This window comes from Schistocerca gregaria, chromosome 3, assembly GCF_023897955.1.
Source record: "Schistocerca gregaria isolate iqSchGreg1 chromosome 3, iqSchGreg1.2, whole genome shotgun sequence".
Taxonomy (NCBI): Eukaryota; Metazoa; Arthropoda; class Insecta; order Orthoptera; family Acrididae; genus Schistocerca; species Schistocerca gregaria.
In genome coordinates, this window is record NC_064922.1 from 878554295 (window position 1) to 878580495 (window position 26201).

Here is a 26201-nt window from a genome sequence, read left to right on the forward strand (position 1 = left end):
CTTTTAATACAATGAGACCTGTTACCCTGATTTGCACCATGGAACTGGGATACGGGGTTTCTTTCACACACAACGCCCTCAGTAATCCATTTCCATCACACATTACCTTTTTCATGTATCTGCTTGTTACTTTCTGATAGATAACAGAATTTTTATATATATTTTACTGGTCAGAAACTGATTTCTGCATAATGAATGAGGAAACAAGTACTTGCCAAATGTTTTCTATATTTATTGCCAGTCATAATATAAAGCTAGGAACTTTTTACACATTTCTGTTGTATTAACATCTAACAGTGCGATTTGACTCTTTCCTCTACCACTCTGAAGGTTCTGCGTCATCCAGATCATGCAAAAGCTGGTGTGCTTTTCTGGGCACATCATGAAAAGCTGGTTGTAATAGATCAGACATATGCCTTTGTCGGGGGCATCGATCTCTGCTATGGCCGCTGGGATGATAATGAGCACAGGTACAATTTTTGATACAACTTTATCATTTTATGACTGTATTTTTAACAGGGCATTAATATTTTTTGCTTCATTTCTTCAGTTTTTAGTTATGCTAGAACTAATACAATTTCAGATTCTAAATACTAGTCAAGGACAACAATTTTACATTGTTATGTAGCATTCATTGTTTTCTCAAGAGAAAAGTAATAACCTGAAGTTACACCATAGCAATTTTAATGCCCAGATGACTTGTGATAGAATGGCTTAAGGAAGGCTGTTCGAACACAGATGGCGTGACTACCCACCAGCAGGCCTGCTGTACCACATTTTGCGAGTGCACAAGCCACTTGGCTATCCACGTCCACAGGTGCTCACATGGGCTCCCACTTAGCTTCATGATTGTCTTGGCAAAATCTGTTTGCCCTCTGTCACACACAGGTGCTTCAATGCCTGCAGACTGGCACTCGAGCCAGAGAAACCTGGTTTAAGACAAATGATTAACTTGGGTGGGGCAACTAAATGGAGATTTGAAGTACTGAACAACATTTCCAGTTGAATATGTGATTTTGACATTAAGAAAACCATCAAGGGGATGAGAACCCTAGTGACATGATACTGTTTATGCCTCGTCTATGTTGATGAATGCTACAGGTAATCTTTGTAGGATGTGCATACCTACTGCAGTGCAGCTTTTGCAACTACTATTTTCATCAATTCCTATCCATCTGAAGATGCCGCCTTTGTCAAAACTAGTCCTTGATTTGGATACTAAAAAATAAAATCATTTTGCCATAAAACAAGAAACTGGTTTGTAATTGTGATATTGGAAGCTACCGACCTCATTGAAGAACACTGGCCGCTGTTCAGTGAAACCACAGTCACTGTTGCAGTGCATTCTATTCATTGGAAAAGAGGTCTCAAAAGTTCAGTGGATTCAAAACAAAACACATCAGTTCATTAATGAAAAACCTTGCAAATGGGAATAGACAGGAGTGACCAAGGAAGCTACAGATGCTCAACAGAATATCAAATACTGTAGAAGAAAGTTATACAGTTGCAGAGAATGCAAAATTTTAGGTTGGTGCACAAGTTTGTACTGTTTTTTGTTTTGCCTGTTGGTATTCCAGTTGCTATCGGTTTATTTATTGATTGCCATTTTTTATTTGTAGTTTTTTGTGCTATTTGAGTTTAGATATTGTCATTTGGAGATAGTGAGTGGTGCTGTGGATGCTAGAAAATGGAAATCAGAATATTTCTGATGCAGAAATAATTGTGCCTTATATGGGGATTGGTCAGCGCATGGCAATAAAATGGTTTCCTCATTTTAAGTACGGTAGTTTTGACATTAGTGACTCAACGTTCATGAAAACTTTGGGGTTTGATGAAGATCATTCAGTTACATTAATCCACAATGATCCATGTCAGTGAATTCGAGAACCGGCAGATGTGGTGAACTGTGGTCATTCCACCGTCGTGTGACATTTGCATACAATGAGAAAGGTTCTAAAATCTTATGTATGGGTACCACATGCTCCACACCCAAAATCACAAAAAGCAGCAGGTGACCATATGTGTACCTCTGCTTTCTTGCCATCAGTTGGCTCGTGAACAACGCTACCATTCCTATCCTGTATCATTATGGGTGACAAGAAATGGTATCTTTAAGGAAAGGTAGGAGTGGTTGACCCCAAACAGAGCAGCAACTCCTCGTTCAAAGACCTGAGCGCATCCACAAAAGATAATGTTTGCATCTAGTGGAAGAGCAATGGTGCTGTGTACTATATACTGTCGTGTACTACATATTGCTTCCCTCAGGTGTAACAGTCACTGGTGATATTTATGACGCTGGTGATACTATACGGGAGTCGGGTTGGAAACTCATTCTGCATCCACTTTATTCACCTGATCATGCACCATCAGATTTTCACCATTCTGCTCTCGATCAAACAACCTTCAAGGAACTTCCTTTCAAGATTAAAACGTGCTCCGAACATGGCTCAATGAGTTTTTCGCCGCAAAACCATTGTTATTTCTAGAGTTGCAGAATTGAAAAATTGCTCCAGTGTTGGCAGTCTTTTGTAAATAGTTATGGAGAATATATATTATTGATGAATAAAGTCTCTGTTATGCATAACTCTTGTGTTTATTAAAGTTATGAAAAAATGTGACAAACTTTCACACCAACCCAATAAATTGGAGAAAGCAGTTGTACTGTGAGCCATATTAGCAGGAGCGACGCTAAAAATTACAATGTCTGACCAGGAGATTGAAGGTATTAGAATCCATATGAGTCAAAGATAAAAATGGAAATATATGTGGAAAAGAAAAAGATCCACACCAGGTCAGCCAAAAGAGAGTTGGGTTTCACAGACCAGTAGAACTGGAGAGGAATAATGTCACTGTCATTTATTGACATTATTTTGTGTATTGTATTGTTGCAGTGATGACACCATCAAAATGACTGATATTTTGTCTCAAGATCTAATAGGTATAAGAAATGCTGTTCCTTCAGTGATTGTATACCAGCCAAAACAAATATAATGTAATACTAAATGGAGTAGAAAAGCCAGTGTCAGAAAATTTAATTAACCCCAGAAAGTGTTTGATTCAGTCCATTAAGAAAAATGGTCATGATGAAAAAATATATTTATACCTCATAATGTACACAACATCTTTGGTAATGCCTCCCTCAGACCCAACATCTTTGGTAATGCCTCCTTCAGACCCAACATCTTTAGTAATAGCTTCTTCCTCAGATCCTGACCTTTTAAAACCAGTATTTCTCCCTACTATGGACTGAAGTACAAGCAATGACCCAACCAACTTTGATACCTTTAGGAAACACATCATCTAAATTTTGCATACAAATTTGTACTTCATCGTAATATGATGTAATATCTGTTGGAAATGGGTGCCAAATTAGAGACTATCGAAAGACTGATACTGTACACCTGAAGCAGCTCAGAAATACAAATGGCACAATTTATTTATGTGCTGCAAAGGAAGTTCAGTAATTTACTCATTTAGGAACCATTGGGTTGGCTAATGAAGATCTCTAGAAGGTTGTTACCCATTAAAAAGGTATGGTGACAGCCATATTTCACTAAAAGTCTTATCTGTTAAACAACAGATGTAACAACCTCTGCGAGAACCAAATTCTACAATGTTCTGATTATTCCAGATTAGTAGACCTGGGGAGCGTCTCTCAGACATTGGCAACAGGACATCTCCCACTGCGCCGGAAGCTGACGTCCAGCCGCCCAGTGGCTGTCACAAGTGTCCCACAGTCCGTCCTCAGCCTGGCTCATGCCACCAATATGGTGGGTGTTGGCGCACTTGGTGGTAGCTACAGTAGTATTAACAGGTATAACAAATATTCATAGAATTGTGTGGGTAACTTGCATTGACAGCCAGATTTCCCTGCACTTCATATACTGATATATCTGAATAATTATTTTAATTATACTATTTAATTTTCCTACCACATAAATGTGTAAAGCAAGTGTATCTCCATTCCTAATTACCTTATAATTTCTTTAAAGAATTGGGATTGTTAAGAGTTTATATTAAAGTTCTAGGTGTTAAGACCTAACTTTTGGTGTGATGAGGATCGTTCTTGTACAGACTGCAACACATTACACAAGTGTGTTTTTAGATAAAGCATTCAATTATTTAACTGGCATGAAACATTGATCATAGCTGAGATGTTTGCTCTAATGCGACTCTGTAGGGGAAGGTTTGGTGGAGACCAACCGAGTCATTTAATGAAGAAGATGTGCGATTTACTTGGTGCCATTCTAGATATTCAGTTGTGCTGGGAAGTTGTCCAGTAGGCTTGAGCACAGAGAATATTTGGAACGAATTGAGAGCAATAGAAATAAAATGTCTTAGTGATTGGTCTTGGTGCCTGTTCAGTAGTTTTTATGAGCATTGGCAATAACTAGGGAGTACGTTTTGACAATATAATTTAGCTATCTGTTAGAACATGGTGCTGCTGATATATATCATATATTCGGCACTTATTCAAATCTAATAGTTGTGTGAAGTAAGGCAAGGGAAGCAGAGTATGTCTTTGGCTGAAATCTGAATAATGTAAGTTATCTCAAGAGGCAATGCTTAACCAAAAGCTCTCCAACTCCTCAGATATTCTTTTTGTGTGTGAGGAAAACAGTAGACTTGGAAAAAAAAACTTACGAAGTTTAAAGAAGAATTATACCGACTGAGAAATTATGTGCCCAGGATTAAAATTTAGAGAGATGAGTAATTGTTTCAAGTGGCAGATTATTTAACAGTGAAATCATTCCTCATGCAAGACACTAGTGATAGTGTACTTCAGAAATACTGAAATAAAAATGTGAATAATCATTTTTCTCTGAGTTCAGTCTGTGACAAGAGACTAAGAACAAACCACCAACATCATCCATCGTTAAGATGTTATGTATGATGGGACCGCACATAATTTATTTTTGGATTCTCATCCCACTTCTGAGCAAGAAATTTATGTTTGCAGCTGTGTTCTTTTTATGAATGCTGCTGTGTTACATTTTGAGGTGGTGATGTGGGTTAGGGAGGATTGGGGCGGGAAAGGCATCATGATATTAGAAACACTAGAGACATGCGACCATCAGACTGTTATAAAATTTGATGTTTTGTGTCTTACTGCACTGGTGTGCAGGTCAAAGACAGCCAAGAGATAACTTAAGAAGTTCAAACAAAAGACAGATAAATATGCTTGCATTTGTAAAATGAAGAGCATTGAAGCTCATAAAGAATTATGAAGTGTAGAATTAGTTGTGGGAAAGATGTGGCACTGCTAGAAAAATCAGATTGTCCTCTATTCCCCCCCCCCCCCCCCCTCCTTCCCTCCCAGGCACATACTCCATATGAGCAGTAACACTCGCGTATCATGTCATTTTTGGAAACTCAGAATCTACTCTGTAGGAATCAACATGGATTCCGGAAACAGCGATCGTGAGAGACCCAACTCACTTTATTTGTTCATGAGACCCAGAAAATATTAGATGCAGGCTCCCAGGTAAATGCTATTTTCGATACAGTTCCGCACTGTCGCCTGCTAAACAAAGTAAGAGCCTACGGAATATCAGACCAGCTGCGTGGCTGGATTGAAGAGTTTTTAGCAAACAGAACACAGCATGTTGTTATCAATGGAGAGACGTCTACAGACGTTAAGATAATCTCTGGCATGCCACAGGGGAGTGTTATGGGACCATTGCTTTTCACAATATATATAAATGACCTAGTAGATAGTGTCGGAAGTTCCATTCAGCTTTTCGTGGATGATGCTGCAGTATACAGAGAAGTTGCAGCATTAGAAAATTGTTGTGAAATGTAGGAAGATCTGCAGCAGATAGGCACTTAGTGCAGGGAGTGGCAACTGAACCTTAACATAGACAAATGTAATTTATTGTGAATACATAAAAAGGAGGATACTTTATTGTATGATTGTATGATAGCGGAACAAACACTGGTAGCAGTTACTTCTATGAAATATCTGGGAGTATGCGTGTGGAACGATTTGAAGTGGAATGATCATATAAAATTAATTGTTGGTAAGGCAGGTACCAGGTTGAGATTCATTGGGAGAGTCCTTAGAAAATGTAGTCAATCAACAAAGGAGGTGGCTTACAAAACACTCGTTCGACCTATACTTGAGTATTGCTCATCAGTGTGGGTCCCATATCAGGTTGGGTTGACAGAGGAGATAGAGACGATCCAAAGAAGAGCGGCTCGTTTCGTCACAGGGTTATTTGGTAACCGTGATAGCGTTACGGAGATGTTTAGCAAACTCAAGTGGCAGACTCTGCAAGAGAGGCGCTCTGCATCGCAGTGTGGCTTGCTTGCCAGGTTTCGAGAGAGTGCGTTTCTGGATGAGGTATCGAATATATTGCTTTCCCCTATTTATACCTCCCGAGAAGATCACGAATGTAAAATTAGAGAGATTCGAGTACGCACGGAGGCTTTCAGACAGTCATTCTTCCCGTGAACCGTACGCGACTGGAACAGAAAAGGGAGGTAATGACAGTGGCACGTGAAATGCCCTCCGCCACACACCGTTGGGTGGCTTGCGGAGTATAAACGTAGATGTAGATGTAGTTACAAACTGACCAAAATTATCTTGTTACAAACTGGGCAACTCAAAAGCAGATGAAGACAGAAAAAAGAAGCGAATGAAGATTTGAAGCAGAATGGGCTGGAGCATAGGATGCAATAGATAAGAATGGAAGATTAAGAATGGGAAGTTATGCAAGCTTAAAAATCTAGATTGTCTGTATTGACAACAATGGGTAAAGAAAACGAGGACTGCTGATATGAAGAGAATGAAGGGCATTGGGTACAAACACAGCGATATTTTTGTGAACAGAAAGGCATGAGAGGGAGAAACTGGAGTAGAGGCAAGAGGACAGAGGGTTGCGATGTTTTAGATAAAGGTCTGCACTGTAGGGACAATTCATATATGCATAGTTAAAAGGAACTGGAATAAAGGATCTGTACAGCACAGGCTCCAGGAGTCTATTGTACTGTAGTCATGATTTTGATGCTCAAGTTTGACATTCTGTTTCCTATCATCATTTATGAATTTAAATTTAACTTGCCTGTACATGCACTAACACTTCTGTCTTCTCCTATCCAATTTTTCTTTTATTCGTTTCACAAGTAATGTCCCACGTGAGTAGATAAATGTCTTTATAGAGTAGCTAGTTTTTGTGTAGCATAATTTACATTTCATTCTTAAGCATGCAGTTGGAATAACAGGAAAATAGTATTATTGGATAGAAACATGGCCAAAACCTATTTTTTCTACTAATGATTTGTTTCTTCCGTGTATCAAAAGATGTTTACAAACTAAATAGTGTGTGTATATTTGCAGTAGCATTGTGCCCCTTTTTTTTTTTTTTTTTTTTGTTTGCAGTTCGGAGGCAGGTGTTTCACTAGCAAGTGAAACAAAATTCATACCAGTCGCACCAACTCCCCCTCCAGATCCTGGCGAGAATGAGAAGCAAAACACACCCGAAATGGCACGGCGGAACCTAGTGTCTCGGGTAATAGAATCTACAGGCCAGGCACGCGAATGGATAAGCAAACTGTATCGAGGAAATGAAGAGGATGAAGAGGAGGAAATCAATGATAAGGACAGCATCGATGGAGACATGGTGCTACCACATGTAAAAATAGAAGCTGAAAGTCCCGTGTAAGTAAATAAAAGTTACAAGGAACATAATTTTATTATTTGAGTGTTTTGCTCTTTGTCCTGACAACAAGAATAAATAGTAATACAAAAAAAACAGTACTTAACTCAATGCACATGCAGTAAAATTTAGACTTTTAGTTCTGTGCACTGTGCAATAAATGTGCTACAAAAATCAGAAGCTTGAAGTAACTGTAGATGCTATGTCCCTAACTGCTGCAAACTACTAAACTAAACTAAACTCCGCCCAAACAGGCCTTGAAGGCCCGACAGTAGTGATGGACTGCCATGTCATCCTCAGCCCGCAGGCATCATTGGATGTGAATATGTCGTCAGCACACCGCTCTCCTGACTGTATGACTGTATGTTAGTTTACGAGATCAGAGCCGCTACTTCTCAATCAAATAGCTCCTCAGTTTGCCTCACAAGGAACGAGCGCACCCTGCTTGCCAACAGATGGTCACTCATCCAAGTGCTAGCCCAGTCCGACAGTGCTTAACTATGTTGATCTAATGGGGACCGGTATTACCACTGCAGCAAAGCTGTAACTGCAAACGGTGAGGGAGAGGGGGGGGGGGGGGGGGAGGGGGGGAGCCAACTAGTTAAAACTAATACCAGTATTTTAATTCTAAATATTGTTTCTGATGACAAGAGTAAGCTTATGGATTAACACATTATGAAATGAGATTTATGAACAATAAATAATAGCCATTGGATTAATTCATTACTGAAATTTTAATTATTGTTATTTAATTGTTCGTGGCAAATGTTCTGTTTTGCCTTCTCTCTAAACTGTTAATTTGAATTTTTTGAATGAGCATTTTTATTTTTGTCAACAAAACTCAGTTGTATTCAAATTCCTCTTAAAAAGTAAATAAATATATTTTATGTCAAAATGTGTTTTTCATTTAAATAATTCAAGAAAAAGAACACTGCAGATTTTAAACAAAAGCTTATTATCTGTGTGCAATTTCTTATAAATAATAAGAGAGAAAGAGAATTAAGGCAGCAATAATAAAGCACTCCATCCACAATTTCCACCCTTTAGAACTGACTTTTCGTAATGCTCAGTGTAATAATATTCTCGAGTACAACATGATTTATGAGCAGAGTTTCAAAAAAAGTTAGTAAGATGGTGAATACTAGTGGGGGTAACGGGTAGGGCGATGAAGTTTTCTTTTATTTACCTATTTTATGTGATATTTTGATTCTACATATCTTGAACTGCGTAATGCAAAAGTCTGAGGGAGTCTTAGAATTTTTGAATCTCTGTTCAGTGATGATCTTATTACTAGGAATGATAGCAATGAAAAAACAAAATTTGGTTATTTCAGATACTGGTTATTTTGAGCAGTTCTAACAGTCAGGTTAAAGTGGAGATGAAAACAATCAGTATAACTGAAAAGAGTTCCCCCACCCCCGAGCAATAACTGTCATCCTTACTGCCAACTTCGGAGTGACCTCTCCCCATCCAGCTCTTGTATACACCCTACGTTTTACCTTCTTCCTCGCTCAGTTTCTTCTGATCCTGGATGTTCTAAGCACAGTCCTGTTGGAGGTGGTATGCCTTTGCTTGTTAAGATATTTGTGCAGACTCACCCAGACATGTACAGGGAATAAATTTTTTTTTTGTCCGTAGCTAGTTACAGGTGTGATATATTTGCAGAAATGCATTTCTATTTGTCATCAGCTGTGTATATAATATTTGTTCTTGACCAGTTTCAGTTTATTAAACCATAATCAACTGGAAGAAAATTAATAATGTCTGTTGGTTTAAAAAAGCATATTACTCGTAGAAGACACTTCAGTATACCACATGTGACAATGCAGCATAACCAGATTTTGACAGTATCTGTGACATAGAACTGTTGTCTGTTAACTGTCAAGAGGTATGTGCACCTTGCTTAAATTTTTCAAGATATTGTCGAAATCTGCTTATGTTGTATTCCATGTTTTGTCATTGTCACATGTGGTATATAAACATGCCTCATATGAGAACTGTGCATTTTTAAACCAATATATGTTATAATTTTGCTTCAAGCTGTGATGATTTAATACACCAAAACCAGCCAAGAATAAATAGTATGCATGCAACTTGTGGCAAATAAAAATGCATTTCTACAAAATTGCAGGGGAACCTACAATTGAACATGGACTCCAAACCATGGTGTAACTTGGGATTCTTCACATTAACAAATTGTTGCCAGAAATCAAAGAAGTGTTGGGTGACCAAGGACTGAACCTCACATTTTTGGATCGATAGTCAAGCTGCATCTGAACAAAATAATAATAATAAACAAAACAAAACAGAAATTGTGACTAAACATGCCACAATTTCATGTATGGATGAGAGAAGTGAATAGAATTGAGGAACAATAGACTGCGGCTTATGAAAGTAAGTGGCTTGTTAAGCCATTCCTCTCGGAAAAAAGTTTAAATAGCTTTGACCGTTCTCTGTACAGGGAGTTTTCTTCTCACGCACAGGTTGTTACTATGACTGGAGGACATATGTTTCGCATGCTTGTGGTTTTTGTATTTCAGTACATGGCATTTTAGCTGTATACGTTTTATATTCTGCTGAGAGAGTAATGGTTATGGTAAGATGGAGTGGCTCTCTGCTCTTGGTTCCCTGACATTTGTAATACGTCTATTTGAGATTTAATTTTAATTTAGGTAACTGCCCCCCCCCTCCCTCCTCCCCCATCATTTCAAAATGTACAACTCTGATGTTAATAACAGGTGCCAAACAGCCTGAAGTCAATATAAAAAATGTCTGTCATTGTGTTTCCTCTATACACTGCCACAAAGTGGTAGGTGAGAAAAGGCCATTGGCAGTAGATATGTTGCAGGAACCCACTGCAGTGTGGAAGCATGCACAATCTAATCACTCTCTATAGCTAGATTGTCTTTATTTTAGAAATTTACCTCTGAGTTTTTATTGCAGAAAGTACAAATTTTGTTGTTTCTCCCTTGATGGTCATGAATCCCTTCCGATTGGCAGTGTAGTGTGTAATCTTACAGCATTAAAAGTATATACTGTTACTTAATAATTCAGTTCAATAATATCACCTCATTAATAGCTAAAACAGTTTGAACAATGTAGTTGTCACAATTTGTATATAATTATTCTCTTTCAGGAGGAGTAATGGAACAATGGCAGCAAATCAGAATGCAAAAGGTGTCCGCTATGCTGATTTAGAAGCTGCAGCAGAATCGTCCCCACCCTCAGAACGTGTTGCAGTGAACAAAGTTAGCAGTGAACTGACTGGAATGGCAAAATTTTGGATTGGAAAAGACTATACCAATTTTATTGTGAAAGACTTCCATAATCTGGAGCAACCATACAAGGGTTTGTAGTAACAGCGTAAAATCTTGACTTCAACAAACTCTCTCTCTCTCTCTCTCTCTCTCTCTCTCTCTCTCTCTCTCTCTCTCTCTCTCTCTCTCTCTCTCTCTCTCTGTCTCTGTGTGTGTGTGTTTGTGTGTGTGTGTGGGGGGGGGGGGTCTCATATCCCATCCCCTTCTCACATATCCCTCTTTTATGAAGTCAATGCTAATTACAGGTGTAAAGAGCTGAAATGGGCCTTAACCCCAAATCAGTCAATACACCCTCCTCAGTATGCACATCTTCTCCTTCGTCCCCTCCCCTCCCCTCCCTCTGCCTCCTTGCCATCAGTCCTTTTCTCTGTCACCCCCTTGTAGCAAATGAGCTCCTGAAGGAGGCAGGGGATTTCTTTCACTCACAATACTGGTTTCGGTATATAAGTAGCTGTGTACCCAGCTAGTGTGCTTACTAAATATATTCTGCAGAGCAGAAACACGATTTGAAATTAGTTCACTTACATAATATATCACAGAATAAAATAACTTTGAAGTCTTGATCATTCGTTGTTGGGAACCTTTAGTGTTTTTACAGCAGAGCTGATAACTGTTAAGTGTCCTGTGTTTTATTAAACGACCTCCCTCAAGTGCATTTTGATTCATAGTAAGAGAATGAGCAGTGTCCTGGCTATTGATCAATATTACTCTTGTTACTCTATGATATCTGCAATTCATGATCCTCTGTTTAACAGTCATACTATCTGTTCACTTGTCATTATATGGCTCCCTAGTCACAATGGTATCCAACATTCACTTTGACAATACCAGGCACAGATTTCCTGGTGCAAAGGAGACATTTAATCATTCAGAGATGAGACATGAGGAGGGGGGGAGGCTACTGCCCACCTTCTAATAAACTTCACACTATCAAAGAGACTACTGCTACATGGTGCTCCTCCTACTGTTCCTTCTGGGAGGAATCTGCTCTCTTATGTCAGCTTCAGGGATGTCACATCAGCTTAACCTGTTGTTGTATCTTATACAATGAGCCACCCCTGAATTGTGGCTGCAGAGCCTTACAGACAGTACCTCACATCCTGGTGGAATGCCCCCTCATTATTGCTCTCCAAGCTGAGCATGGTCTTTCCCAGATTCTTTGCTTCTAAAATTGACAGATATCATATTGGCAGTAGAACTAGTTCATCGTTTCTTCCAAGAAAGTCGTTTTTATTCTCGGATGTAAAATTTTTAATTGCTTTCAAGTTGGAGGCATGCTGTTTGGAATTGGCTTGTCTCCTGCCACATGCAGGTCTAGGGGCCCTCGTCATTACCTCCTCCTGGCAACTACCTTCGTCATACCTCATTTTAATTTCTTTTACATTTGGTTAGCCCGTGTGTTCTGCCACACCCAAATTTGGATTTTTAAGAGTAGCACAGTAGTTGAAGGCAAGACCTTAAGGATTTCTTATCCTGGATAATAAATGATGACAAAAGAACAACTGAAAAGGTATAATGGATCAGAGTGGAACAGTTGTGTGGGAGGCACCCCCCTCCCCCACCCTCCTTGCATACTGAGTACTGGGGGATGTCCAACTGCACCCACCCATCTAGTTATATGATTATTTCTCTTACTTTATTTTGCTGTTGTTGGTCCTGCTGATGCTCATTATGTTTTTAGCCGTCTCCCAGGTAGAAGGTATTATTTCTTGTTTTTGGTTACTGTCTTCACTCTTTTTCAGGTTGTGAGGGGGGAGGGGGGAGGGTTTGCATAAAGGTGAGGTTTCTCCTGCCACAGATGAGCCCTGTAGTAGCCCTTGTCTGCTCTCAGTCTGCATATACTTTTACTCCTCTTCAAATTATTTCTCATCTCTGGCTTCAGTATTCCTTTTAATTCCTCAGTTGTACTACTTCTTCATACTCTCACACTTAAATCAACTCTGGCTGGACTATCTTGTGTGCAGAGGACTGATGACCTTATTGTTTAGACGCGTTACTAATCCCTCACTCCCCCCCTCCCCCCCCCCCCCCCCACTCCCTCCTGCTGCAAATCAACCAACCCACATAGTGCATGGGAAAATATAAAGTGGGAGTGCAAGGGGAAATATAAAATGCAGTCATGAGAGAAACTCTATATGGTCTGTTAATTTGTAGTGTCACGGTACTGAGCTTGGGGGCAAAAATACATGTAAACTAAAAGGGTTGTTGTCATTATATTTCTAACGTAATTTTTCCTTTATATTAAATTTTCAATTATGCTAACAATAATTTGAATGGTGTTTGCCTTATGGTGGGACAGCCATCCAAGCGTCATTAACTTTATAATACCGAAAAATGACTGAATATTGTAAGGTAAGACTTCACTCTCTGTTTGAGTAATTAATAAAAGAATTAGTCACAAATGTGGGTTTTGGCTTTTATTTTTTTCTCATTTCTGTTTTACTGTGTGCATTTTTTTGCATAGTACCTCACAGCCAATCATGAAATGTGAACAAATGACTACAAAGCCATACCAGACCAAATAACTGCTTTTTATTCATTTGTACTTCTTATGTAGCCATAAAGCACTGATATTTTGAACTATAATACAACTAAACAATGGAAATTCCAGGTAGGACTATCAACATTGTAGGAAAAGACAGATTGCTACATACCATAGAGAAGGCACGTTAAGTTGCAGACAGGCACACTTAAAAGGTACTTACGTAAAGCTTTTGACCACAGCCTTCAACTCCAGCATCCGCCATTTGTCTTTTCTTATTATGTAATTGGATAGAAAAAAAATGTACTCGCCAGCAGTGGCAGGAGAACACACACACATAAAAAGGTTTTACTTATGCAAGCTTTAGGAGCCAGTGGCTCCTTCTGGCAGAAGGATAGAAGGGAAAAGAAGGTGGTGAAGACAAAGGAACTGGAGAGGTTCAGGAAAAGGGATAGAGTTTGGAAAAATCATCCAGAACCTCAGGTCAGGGGAGATTTAACTGAGAGGATATATGCTTGTTGCAGACTTGGTAGACCGCAACACAACCCCTCGAATGCCGTGGCATGATATTGCCGTATTGGTGCAGGGAGCCGCTGCAAGAGATGTAGCCCGGCACTTTATACAGAGGTGGAATGCAATCAAGGTAAGTTGGGATTCTACAATTCCTCTTCATTTCATACATTTTCAGTATTTGGACACAGATAATGGTACCTCTGAGTTCAACTAATCATGGCATTTGCAAACCTGTTTCATTGGAAACAGTGCTAGTGGAAACAGCCTCATAATTTAAATTTCTGAATAGTTAGTGTGCACAATTTTTTGTTTGTTCGCAGTATAAGTAAGTACCAGGGTGATTCAATTTCTATGTGGAAGCCAAACAGACAGAAGCCAAGTGAAGTGGCACAATGGTTAGCCCACTGGACTCGCATTCAGGAGGACGGCGGTTCAATCCCACATCTAGCCATCCGGATTTAGGTTTTCCATTATTTCCCTAAATCTCTTCAGGCAAATGCCAGGATGGTTTCTTTGACAGGGCACATCTGACTTCCTTCCCTAATCTGATGAGACGGATAACCTTGCTGTTTGATCTCTTTTCCCGAATCAGCCACACAGGCAGAAGATTTTAAGTGCAGTTAAAATAACATGAGACTTTTCACAGTTTAATTCAGTAAAGAGTACATGAAGCCATTGGTCTGGTGACCATGAACTATCTTCTTCTCTTGGAATAACAACAGGTTGGCAGGTATAGGAGAAACTGTTCCCACACAGTTATTAAACAGTAACACATGTCAAGTACCAGTTAGTTCCATGTTCCTCAGCTCTCATTGTGTATCATACTTTTTAAAGTGATGGGCTGTCGTGCATTCATGAGGTGTTGTTATGATCTAATGTGTCCGCATTGGCATTATTTCATTAGTGCTGCAGCATGTCTGAATAAGAGTTTGACATAAAAGAGGTTGTTTGAAAGCTCCTTCACTTGTTTCAGGGGTATCTAGCGTTGGAAGGGGAATTCCAATCTGTGGGCAAGGCTTCAAACTAGTGTGCATTTTGTATGAGTACGCTCAACTGAAGGACAATGTTGGGGTCCGATTTTGTAAGTTTCAAGAGTGATGTAGAGAACAGCTGCTTCACATAACATTCACTCATAGATCTATGGCGCTGACAATTTGAGAAAGGAAGGAAAGCAAGGGAAGAAAGAAGAGAACAATGAAGTGTCACCAGGACATTGCCTTTTGGAATCAACAGCATGAAAAGAAGTTAAGGTGAATGGGTAATCAACATGGACACATTCCAGCAGGAAGCAATATGTACACTGGGTTGGTTATTATCAAAGCACAGAGTACCGTATGTTAAACGGACTTCTTTTCAGTCTAAAATAAACAGAATTGCTTAATAAGAATAAGTCATCTCCTTGAAATTGTCTTCACAATGTCAGTTTCAAGCACTAAAAGTTTCCATGTTGTATATCAATCATTGCAACAACTGACATATGGACCTGGTGATGCCAGTAACTGCATGCTGTGAGAAGCGCATTGTTCTAAGATATCATGTGGCTCGACAAGACTCAGATCCATTTGTGTCACACAATGACAAATAGCTGGACAGGCCCCTTGGTTAAAGGAACAACAAAAGCTCCAGTAAGGAAGGTTGGCTAGATAATCATCCTTCATGTTAACTTGGCTCAAGGCTTTGTTCCAAACTGATTATTGCTACGCCCTTTACAGAAAAGTAACTACCATGAGAAAATGACTTCCACAGCTTTCCCAGAATGGTTTTCTAATTTCCTGTTCCAAAATTTTCCATTTAATTCAAAAACAGTTGTGGACAGTGTGCCATACCACACACTATTGTGTTGTGTTATATAAAGCTCTGATGATGGGATGGGGGAAATGAATATTTCATTTTGGATTTTTCTGCACAGAAAATTAAATTGTCTTGAATACGGCTGTCTTATAGCACCTGTGAAGTTCCTCAACCCAAAATACAGACCCTACTACATTGACAAACTGATTGTGGTAAAAGCGCATAGTGCTATCAAGCTTTCCCATATTGTTCAGATTTCTATCTGAATGGACGTACGTGGACACAGGTTGAAAGTATTTGGTAAGAAATGATAAAAAGTAATATTATGAAAAGGGTACATTGATACTCAACATATACACTGAAGAGCAAACTGTTACACCTGCCTAATATCATGAAGGTTCCCCGCAAGCATTCAGAAGTGCCGCAACACGACATGGCATGGACTCGACTAATGTCTGAAGTAGTGCTGGAGGAAACTGACATCATGAACCTTCAGGGCTGTCCATAAATCTGTGAGAGTACAAGAGGATGGAGATCTCTACTGAACAGCATGTTGCATGGCATCCCACGTATGCTCAATGATGTTCATGTCTGGGGAGTCGCATTGTCCAAATGGAATTGCCCAAGTCCTTTGGAATGCACAATGGACACGAATGGATTCAGGTGATCAGACTAGAGGCTTACATACGTGTCAACTGTCATAGTCATATCTAGATGTATATCCCATATCACTCCATCTGCACATGCCCTACACCATTGCAGAGCTTCCACCTGCTGACGTGCAGGATTCATAGATTCATGAGGTTGTCTCCATACCCATACACGTCCATACACTTGATACAAGTCCGCAGCTCGTGGTCATGCGGTAGCGTTCTCACTTCCCGCGCCCGGGTTCCCGGGTTCGATTCCTGGCGGGGTCAGGGATTTTCTCTGCCTCGTGATGACTGGGTGTTGTGTGATGTCCTTAAGCTAGTTAGGTTTAAGTAGTTATAAGTTCTAGGGGACTGATGACCATAGATGTTAAGTCCCATAGTGCTCAGAGCCATTTGAACCATTTTTGAACTTGATACAATTTGAAATGAGACTTGTCTGACCAGACAAAATGTTTCCAGTCATCAACAGTGCAATGTCAGTATTGACAGGCCCAGGTGAGGCATAAAGCTTTGTGTCACGCAGTCATCAGAGATGAGCCTTCTGCTCAGAAAGCCCACATCGTTGAATGGTTCACATGCTAACACTTGTTGATGGCTCAGCATTGAAATCTGCTACAATTTGTGGCAGGGTTGTGCTTCTGTCATGTTGAATGATTCTCTTCAATTGTCATTGATCCCGATCTTGCAGGATCTTTTTCTGGCCATAGCAGTGTTGGAGATTTGATGTTTTACCGGATTCCTGATTTTCTCGGTTACCCTCATGAAATGGTTGTACAGGAAAATCTCCACTTTATCACTACCTAGGAGACTCTGTGTCCCATCACTTATGTGTCAACTATAATGCCACGTTCAAACTCACTTAAGTCTTGAAAATGTACCATTGTAGCATCAGTAACCAATCTAACAACTGCACCAGACACTTGTTGTCTTGAATAGGTATTGCCAACCACAGTGCCACATTTTGCCTGTTTACATATCTCTGTATGTCTATACCAGTTTCTTTGGGGCTTTGGTGTAGATGAGACATTAAGTCACAGACAGGCACAATAAAAAGACAGCTATACATTGGAACTTTTGGCCAAAAGACATTCTTTTAAAATAAAAATACATGCACAATCTCTCTGGCCGCAATCCAGCCTCAGCAGACAGACAGTGGGCGCGCGCGCGCGTGTGTGTGTGTGTGTGTGTGCGTGTGTGTGTGTGTGTGTGTGTGTGTGTGTGTGTGTGTGTGTGTGTGCTTGTGTGTGTGTGTGTGTGTGCTTGTGTGTGTGCGTGTGTGTGTTCTATTTTAAAAGAAGGTTTTTTGGCCGAAGACTCTAATGTGTAGCACTCTCTTTGTTATGGTTGTCTGCAACTCAACATCTCCTCCACATGGATAGTAGCGATCTATCCTTTCCGCAATACTGCTTTTATTCCATCCTGTATTCTCAGTGAAGTAGGTATGTTGACATAAGAAGCTATCGTGAATGATACTGCTAAAATGTGACCACAGCTGCCAGCACACATTTCTTTCAGAACATTACTGTGACTCTAATGTAGTGCTTTAAATTATTTCCACAGTGACATGATTACAAACACCATAAACAGCATACTTTACTTAGTTCAGTTGGAGGATCCTGGATCTTGAGAACTTACTTCAGAATTTTGTTAAATCTCCAAATAATTCACAACAGCCCATTGCAGCACTGACTCCAAAACAAAACACGAACAATTATGACATGTGTGCCAGCCATTTATAAAATAAAGTATATATCATTGGCAACTTGCCAAGTTATAATTAAAACTACTAATTTATGAAGTGTTACAAACTTTGTGTAGTGTTTTTGGGTGATTTAGTTTCAGTCTTAATGTCTGAGATTAATATCGTTCATGAATATCCATATATGACATAAGGTTTGTAAATTTACAGGTCTATTTTTCATACTGGTCCATTCCAGATTAAGTAATAACATTTTCACAAGGATTATACATCATTCTTTACATGTCTGTGTGCACAATTTCTTGAATGTGTTTTTACTGTTCCTAAAAGCTCAATCAAAACTTATTGGACCACTGTTAGTTCTGATAATGAGCAACTAGTAATGTAACGTAACATGCTATAAAACTGAAACGAACACAAAATAAATGTAAAACATATAGAATACATTTAAATAAAACTCAAAATAGTGAAATGAAACTTTTTCTCTGCGTAAAATTATGTAAGCATGAGAAAAGTACTTCTGGTGTCAGGTACTTTGCCAAATATTTAAATTTAGTAGTATATTATAAGCTGTCTGAAAATATGGTTGCATTTCACCAGTCAGGGCTGGTCCAGAATTTTTAGCCACCCCAAGAAAGTGCAAAGACAGATAAAAAGATGCTCATTTCTGTCATCTCCAGCACCCATTTCAGGCCTAAGGAAGAAGACAGTCATCATTCTTCCCATGGAGTCACACCATTTACACCGTAATCATAAGTATTTATGAAACAGTCAGTGTCATAAGGTTCCAGTTTAGTATTGTCATATATTTATTCTTTATCAGTGCTTCGACAGCCTGGTAACACCCACTTGCCAAAAGTATGCGAGGTGCACACAGCACATGAAAGCAGCTCACTCCCCTCTGCTCTCTCCATACAGAACTGTTAAAAAATCGTAGTTTATTCTAATCACACTATAATCTGTACGTAGACAAGTGCTGCATGTGTCTTAAGTTCATTCATACTGATTAAGATTTGTAGTGCAATGCTGTGATTCATGATGTGTGTGAAATGCGAGCATGCGCAAGATTGCATTTAGTGGAAATTTGCCCACTGCAGGAAGTAACCAGTCAATCTTTCTTATCTTATATACAATGTAAGTGAAAGTCATTGTATTTTGCACTCAGAGAAAATTGAGCCCCAGAATCCTGTGAGGAGAGAATGGTCCTCGTATATTCATGACAAGTAACTAGTAAGAATGTCCTGTCCATTGTATATAACTGTGATTTGTATCTAAATACAAGTCACAGTCTCATTTATAGTAACGTAAGTTGTAATTTTAAAAAAATTACATTCTTTCAGCTAGAAAAGATGCGACTGAATCCAACATACCCATTCCTGCTGCCAAAATCGTACGAGGGTTTGGACGATTATGATATACCACCAATTATTGATGCAGTTAGAAGTAAAGTAAATTGCCAGGTAAGATAAACTTCTTAACTTGTCTTTCGTTTCTTATGGTATTAGTAATTGAGTAAGTACCTAACTTCTGTTCTCGTCAGAGTGGTTATTGTGCATTTCAGAAAACATTTGCTCAGTAGAAGCTATCCATGAGCCAAATATTACCTGTTGAGTGCTGTTTGAAGGGTTGTGTGGAGCAGAGGTAACAAACACTGTTGAATACACAAATGTGCACCAGAAAAGGAACGGCGTGAAGGAAGCTAGCTCTACTTACCTTATACAGTGCAGTCACTGTACCTGTTGGTTGTACATTGTTCAGAGCATTTTTAAAAAAATGAAATGTCACATAAACTTAAAGAATGCTTAAAAGTTTCATGTAACTGACATTCAAAGTTCCTTTTAGACATGTTCCATAATGATACGGCACATAATACTAAATATTACAATCACTTCTCAAAAACCTGGCATTTGTTTATGGATGGTAGAATGTTATTGCACATTGTGTTGTTTGATCACTTAGGTTGGCTATAGCTGAAGGCAAAACACTAGCAACCCAACACCTTTAGACTTACACTGATTCAGAGTTAGGGAGCTGAGCACTCATGAAAAGGTTTACAGAAAGGACACCATGTGTTAGTCAGTGATGCTCACCCCTGATGCTTCATGAAATATTCATGTTTTATACACACACGCCAAAAAAAGTTTTGCATCACCTCAGTTCCATGAATTCCGGAATCTGTATAGAAAATTGTAATACAGATCAACATGAAGATCATTCCCGCCCTTTTTATTGCTCACGGAAAACCACACATTCCATATTGTACCACAATGCAGTGAGGCCTTCAGAGGTGGTGGTCCATATTGCTGTACACACCAGTACAGCATACCCAGTAGCTCTTGTATTGATGCATGTCTGTATTTATCGTGGCATACTATCCACAAGTTCATCAAGGCACTGTAGGTCCAGATTGTCCCACATCTCAACGGTGATTTGGCGTAGATCCCTCAGAGTGGTGGGTGGGGCATGTCATCCGTAAGCAACCCTTTTCAACCTATCCCAGGCCTGTTCAATAGGGTTCATGTCTGGAGAACATGCTGGCCACTCTAGTCAAGAGAAGTAGTTATCCTGAAGGAAGTCATTCACAAAACGCGCACGATGGGGGTGCGAATTGTCAGCCCTGAAGACGAATGCCTCGCCAGTATGCTGCCGATATCGGTTGCACTATCAGTTGGAGGATGGATTTCACGTATCGTACAGCCATTACAGCGCCTTCCATGACCACCAGCGGCATACATCGGCCCCACATAATGCCACCCCAAAACAGCAGGGAACCTCCACCTTGCTACACTCTCTGGACAGTGTGTGTAAGGCATTCAGTCTGACCAGGTTGCCTCCAAACACGACCCCAATAATTGTCTGGTTGAAGGCATATGCCATACTCATCAGAAAAGAACATCATGCCAATCCTGAGGAGCCATTCAGCATGTTGTTGGGCCCATCTGTACCACGCTGCATGGTGTCGTGGTTGCAAAAGATGTCGGGAGTGAAGTTGCGCACCATTCAGCCTATTGCACACAGTTTAGTCGTAACATGACATCCTGTAGCTGCACGAAAAACATTGTTCAACCTGGTTGCCTGGCTCTCAGAGCTCCTCCGAGCCGTAATCCATAGGTAGTGGTCATCCATTGTAGTAGTAGCAGCCCTTGGGCAGCCTAAGTGAGGCATGTTATTGACAATTCCTGCCTCTCTGTATCTCCTCCATGTCCAAACAACTTCGCTTTGATTCTCTCTGAGACACCTGGACACTTCCCTTATCGAGAGTCGTTTCTGGCACAAAGTAACAATGCAGATGCGATCGAACTACAGTATGGACTGTCTAGGCATGGTTGAACTACAGACAACACGAGCCATGTACCTCCTTTCTGGTGAAATGACTGGAACCGATTGGATGTTGGGCCTCCTCCATCTAATAGGCGCTGCTCATAGGTTGTTTCCATCTTTGGGTGGGTTTAGTGACATCTCTGAACAGGCAAAGGGAGTGTGTCTGTGATACAATATCCACAGTCAATGTCTGTCTTCAGGAGTTCTTAGAACTGTGGTGATGCAAAACTTTTTTTGATGCGTGTACTACTCACACCTGCAGCATTGTAAGTATAATTTGCAATTGCGTACCTCAGAAGATTGCCCAGATCAAATTACCCCATACTTTGTATCATTCCCACAGCAGAGACAAGCTCCAGAATCAGTCTCTCACTCTTTAGCTGAGTGTAAACCATTATAAAACTTCTTGACAGATTAAAACTATTTATTGGACTGAAATCTGTCTCCAAGTGATCCAATTCATATCATAGTGCAATATATAGTTTCCAGGAAGTTTCACCATTAAATGTATTCATCAGAGGATAGTTCAGATTTCACATCTATGATCGTAAAAGCAATTTTTTTTTAAAATCCTTCAACTGCCAGTGGTTTTCTGTTAGTTTAATACTCACATCATGTTTAAACTTGCCTCCCAAATTTTACCCAGTGTTATTATGTTAAGGATGTTGGTTCAACGCACAGAGCTGCACTGTCCTTGCACAGTTATAATTGAAGTGCAACTAACTCACATTCCACTACTGCAGTAAAACTGATTTTGTGAAGAAAACAATAAATAAAAATGTGGAAAGGCAACCACTCGTATGTATCTCTTTGATGTGTGTAAACATGTCATAGCGTGAAGACTTAACAAACAAACTGTTATAATATAATAAAATAATGGAATAGATGATAATAAAATGTTGAAGTGTGTGGCTTTTTAAAATGTATTGAATTAATCAGATTAATTTTTCGGCATGAATGATAAGCACAATAAGCTGAGCTATGCCTGGAAATAAGTTCATATTATTTTGCAGGGCGAAGTAGTTTTTTCCTCCGCTGTAGATTTGTGCTTACCATTCTTATAATGCTACGTTTGATCACCGTGTTCACCTTTGAAGTCTTCACCGTGTTCCCATTAAGCTTATCGGATCTTCGTAATTTTCCAAAGTACACAGGTGGGCTTCTGTTCTTGTAATTATTGTACTATTTGAAATAACAACTCACACGACCTTTCTGTTAATAAAACAATACTGTATTTTTCTAAATGGTGCACTTACGAAATACATACTCCTCACTTATTCATAGCGGCCCCAAACTGGCGGTCTAAAATTACTCGCTAAAAATGGCGTGCTTCTCACTCGTTCACTAGCTGAGCGCAAATCCTTCCTTCCTCCTACTGGTGCCAGAAAAAGTCCTCTTTTTTTTTTTTTTTTTAACAACTGAAAATCAAAAATACCTGACAGTAGGCAAAGGTTCTATGAAGGGCTACCACTTCATCTTCTCTCTTTTCCTTTAAAGAAGATGAAAACATAAAGGAAATGCAAAAGTTTTATCACACTGGGTGTCTACACAGTGACTGTCATCAATTCTGTGGTAGTGTGTGTGTGTGTGTGTGTGTGTGTGTGTGTGTGTGTGTGCATACAACAATTATTATTAAATGTGATAAAAACTGCAGTTTGACTTAAACTATAAAGTAATAAACTTTGACAGTCTATAAGATTGAAATATTTTTCATGCCAACAACTGTCGGGATAAATGCGGAAGAAGCAATCAACCTGGTAAGTGCATATGTCAAAATACTGTAAAATCTGTATATACACTGCCTGCCAAAAAAGTGCGACACCCAGAAGGAGAGCAGGAAATTAATTTAAACTTTATGGCCCGAGAGGGTATGTGATGTGCTTTTTCAGTAGTTACAAAATAGTCATATTTACAAGGACCTTGGCAGTACAACCCCACGTTGCACCCCATCTGGCCTGGATGAACACAACGATTCAGTTGTGACAGGTATCACAAAGCCATTTTATCCTGTCCTGGGGCAAGTTGGCCCACAGCTGCTGTCATTGTGCCTTTATATCCTGGATATTGTTATTGGGATAGAGTTGACAGTTGAGCCAGTCCCACACTTGTGCTATCAAGGACACATCTGGGTATGCTGCTGGTCACAGGATTACCTCAACACCACACAGATAGTTCATAAAGATGTGTGCCGTGTACTCAGTCATTGTCCTGTTGAAAATTTGCACCCTGATACTGTAGCATAAACAGAAACACATGATAACACAGGATGTCGGTGCTGGGCCGTTGCACTGTCAAGAGCTGTGACCTGAATACATACTGGATGGCTGCCTATGCCAAGAGAAACACCATTGTGCCTCTCCATGACATTGGAAGAACTGGCCCTCTCGCATGTCGCCACCATTCTCACCAAGGTTGGCCAGCGAGGAAGTACAGAACCACAATTAATTAATAATACAATGCAGCACCATCCATAAGCAGTCAATAAACACAATGCAACACCATTAATAAGCAGTCCAAGCTTCCCAGTCACAGCAGTATCAAAAATGTGGACTTTTGTTTTATGGTGTTAATGGCTCTGTAATGGTGTAGGGCATGTGCCGTTGGGTTGATATGGGACCCCTCACACATCTAGATATGACTATGACAGTTGACACGTACGTAAGCCTCCTGTCTCATCGCCTGCATCCATTCATGTCCATTGTGCATTCCAAAGGACTTCAGCAATTCCATCTGGACAATGCGACACCCCACATGGCTCCAAGAACACATTTCTGAGTTCAAACACTTCCACTATACACCAAACTCCCCAGATATGAACATCATTGAGCATATGTGGGATGTCTTGCAACATGCTGTTCAGTAGAGATCCCCATCTTCTTGTACTCTCACAGTTATGGACAGCCCTGAAGGTTCATGGTGTCAGTTTCCTCCAGTACTACTTCAGACATTAGTAAAGTCCATACCATGTCATGTTGCGACACTTCTGTATGCTCGCAGAGGCCTTACACGATATTAGGCAGGTATACAAGTTTCTTTGGCTCTTCAGTGTATATCCTACCAGTTGTGGTAATAACATTAAACATACACAAAACTTATGCTCTCTGCTGGCTGATCTGAATGTCATAGAGAATCAGAACTCTATTAATCATTTACATATCTGCCGATGGTTTATTCGTGTACAAAGTTACATTCAAATCCAACAGTGTCGTATGGGTGCTTCATTTTTTGTCAGGCAATGTAGCTAAGGACTTGCTACAATTATATAAGAGGCAGTCAAATGAAAATGAGCCAGATGGAAAAAAGTAAGTATACTATTTATTGATTCAAAAGTAGTCACTACAATAGTTAATATAGTTATCCCACTGTGAGACAGGATGGTAAATGCCTTCATGGAAAAATATTTGCAGTTGCATACTTAATCATGATTGTACCCAGACATGCAGCTCTTCACCCAAAGCAAATAAATGTCCACAGATGTCTTTTTTTTAGGGGGCTCTAAAAATACGGAAATAACGTGGGAAAAGATCAGGACTGTACAGAGGATGTGTAAGGGCTTCCGAATTATACTACTGCACCCTAGATGAAACAATCATGACAACGTGTGGGCATGCATTATCCTGCAAGTTTTGCCGGGGAGCCCTCCATACACTCCTGATCTCTCCCCATATGATATACATATATTTGGAGCGCTTCAGATGAGGAGGTGCACACCTGGTTACAATCACAGTATCATAGGCAACCACAAACATTTTTCCTGAAGACAATGACCATCTTGTCTCACAGTGGGATTAATGTATTAATAGCTGCGGTGATTTCTTTTCAAATAATAAACAGTTTACTTAATTTTTTCAATCTGTCTCATTTTCATTTTATTGCCCCTGAAAGTGTTCATTTTGTTTTTATATTTATTGTTATACTATAACAACTAGTGTTTGCTACTTAAAATTAATGGCTTTGTGAATGTGGTTTGTTCTTCACACTGAAGATAAAGCTGAAGTGAAAAAGAGGTGACAAATGATCCTTTCAGTGTCTGGGTGTTTGAAACAGAAGAGCAGGAACAATTAACTAATGGCCTAACTAAAAATACTGGTTTCAGAGCCTTTGCTCTCAAAACTCCTAAGCTTTCATTCAATCGTATGAAACTGAGATTAGAGAACAGGAAGAAGCAAACAAATGAATAATACTTTCCAAGTTCTAGTGGAAAGAGAAGTCACTCCAAATTATTGCTTAAAATAAAAATAATATGGAAAGTATGGGTTGCTAGTCACCACACAGAGGAGGAACTGAGTCGCAGACAAGCACACTGAAAAAGAATGTGATTTATAGTTCAGCTTTCAGACAATTCCTCCTCCAGAAGTAGGAAGCTCCGTGGGCATTGGTGTGTGCACGCATGTGCAGCTGCACTTGCAGAGTTTTTTACTTCTGAAGAAGGATTTTGTCTATGAGCCGAAGTATTAAAACACCAACAGTATGAGGAAAAGATGCAGTGCTACTCACTGTAAAAAGGGTATACATTTAGCTTTCCGGCAATGTCTTTTTCAGAAAAGGAAACACACACATACCATGCACACAAGACCTTTATCTACAGCAGCTCGGACCAGAATTCAACTGTCATGTAGAACAGAAGCCTTAATCGGGGGCAGGGGACAGCAGGGTACAGATGGGATAAGAGAAGATCACTGTCTAGCAGAGCATGCAGTAACTCAATTGCCAAAAGGTGAAATGTTGGGAGGCTGTGTGGTAGGTGGAGGAGGGGGGGAGGAGCAG

At 39.7% G+C, this 26201-nt stretch overlaps 1 protein-coding gene across 3 annotated transcripts in view; it reads left to right on the forward strand.

Moving 5' to 3' along the window:
* Positions 1-26201, forward strand: part of LOC126354992 (phospholipase D1) — a 190620-nt gene that overhangs the window by 115650 nt on the left and 48769 nt on the right. For all 3 annotated transcript variants that reach the window (XM_050005100.1, XM_050005102.1, XM_050005103.1), the window contains 6 exons: positions 331-470; positions 3632-3814; positions 7382-7660; positions 10795-11006; positions 13982-14100; positions 19454-19573. In XM_050005100.1, coding sequence (XP_049861057.1) covers positions 331-470; positions 3632-3814; positions 7382-7660; positions 10795-11006; positions 13982-14100; positions 19454-19573 — 1053 coding nt within the window. The remainder of the gene's footprint in view (positions 1-330; positions 471-3631; positions 3815-7381; positions 7661-10794; positions 11007-13981; positions 14101-19453; positions 19574-26201) is intronic.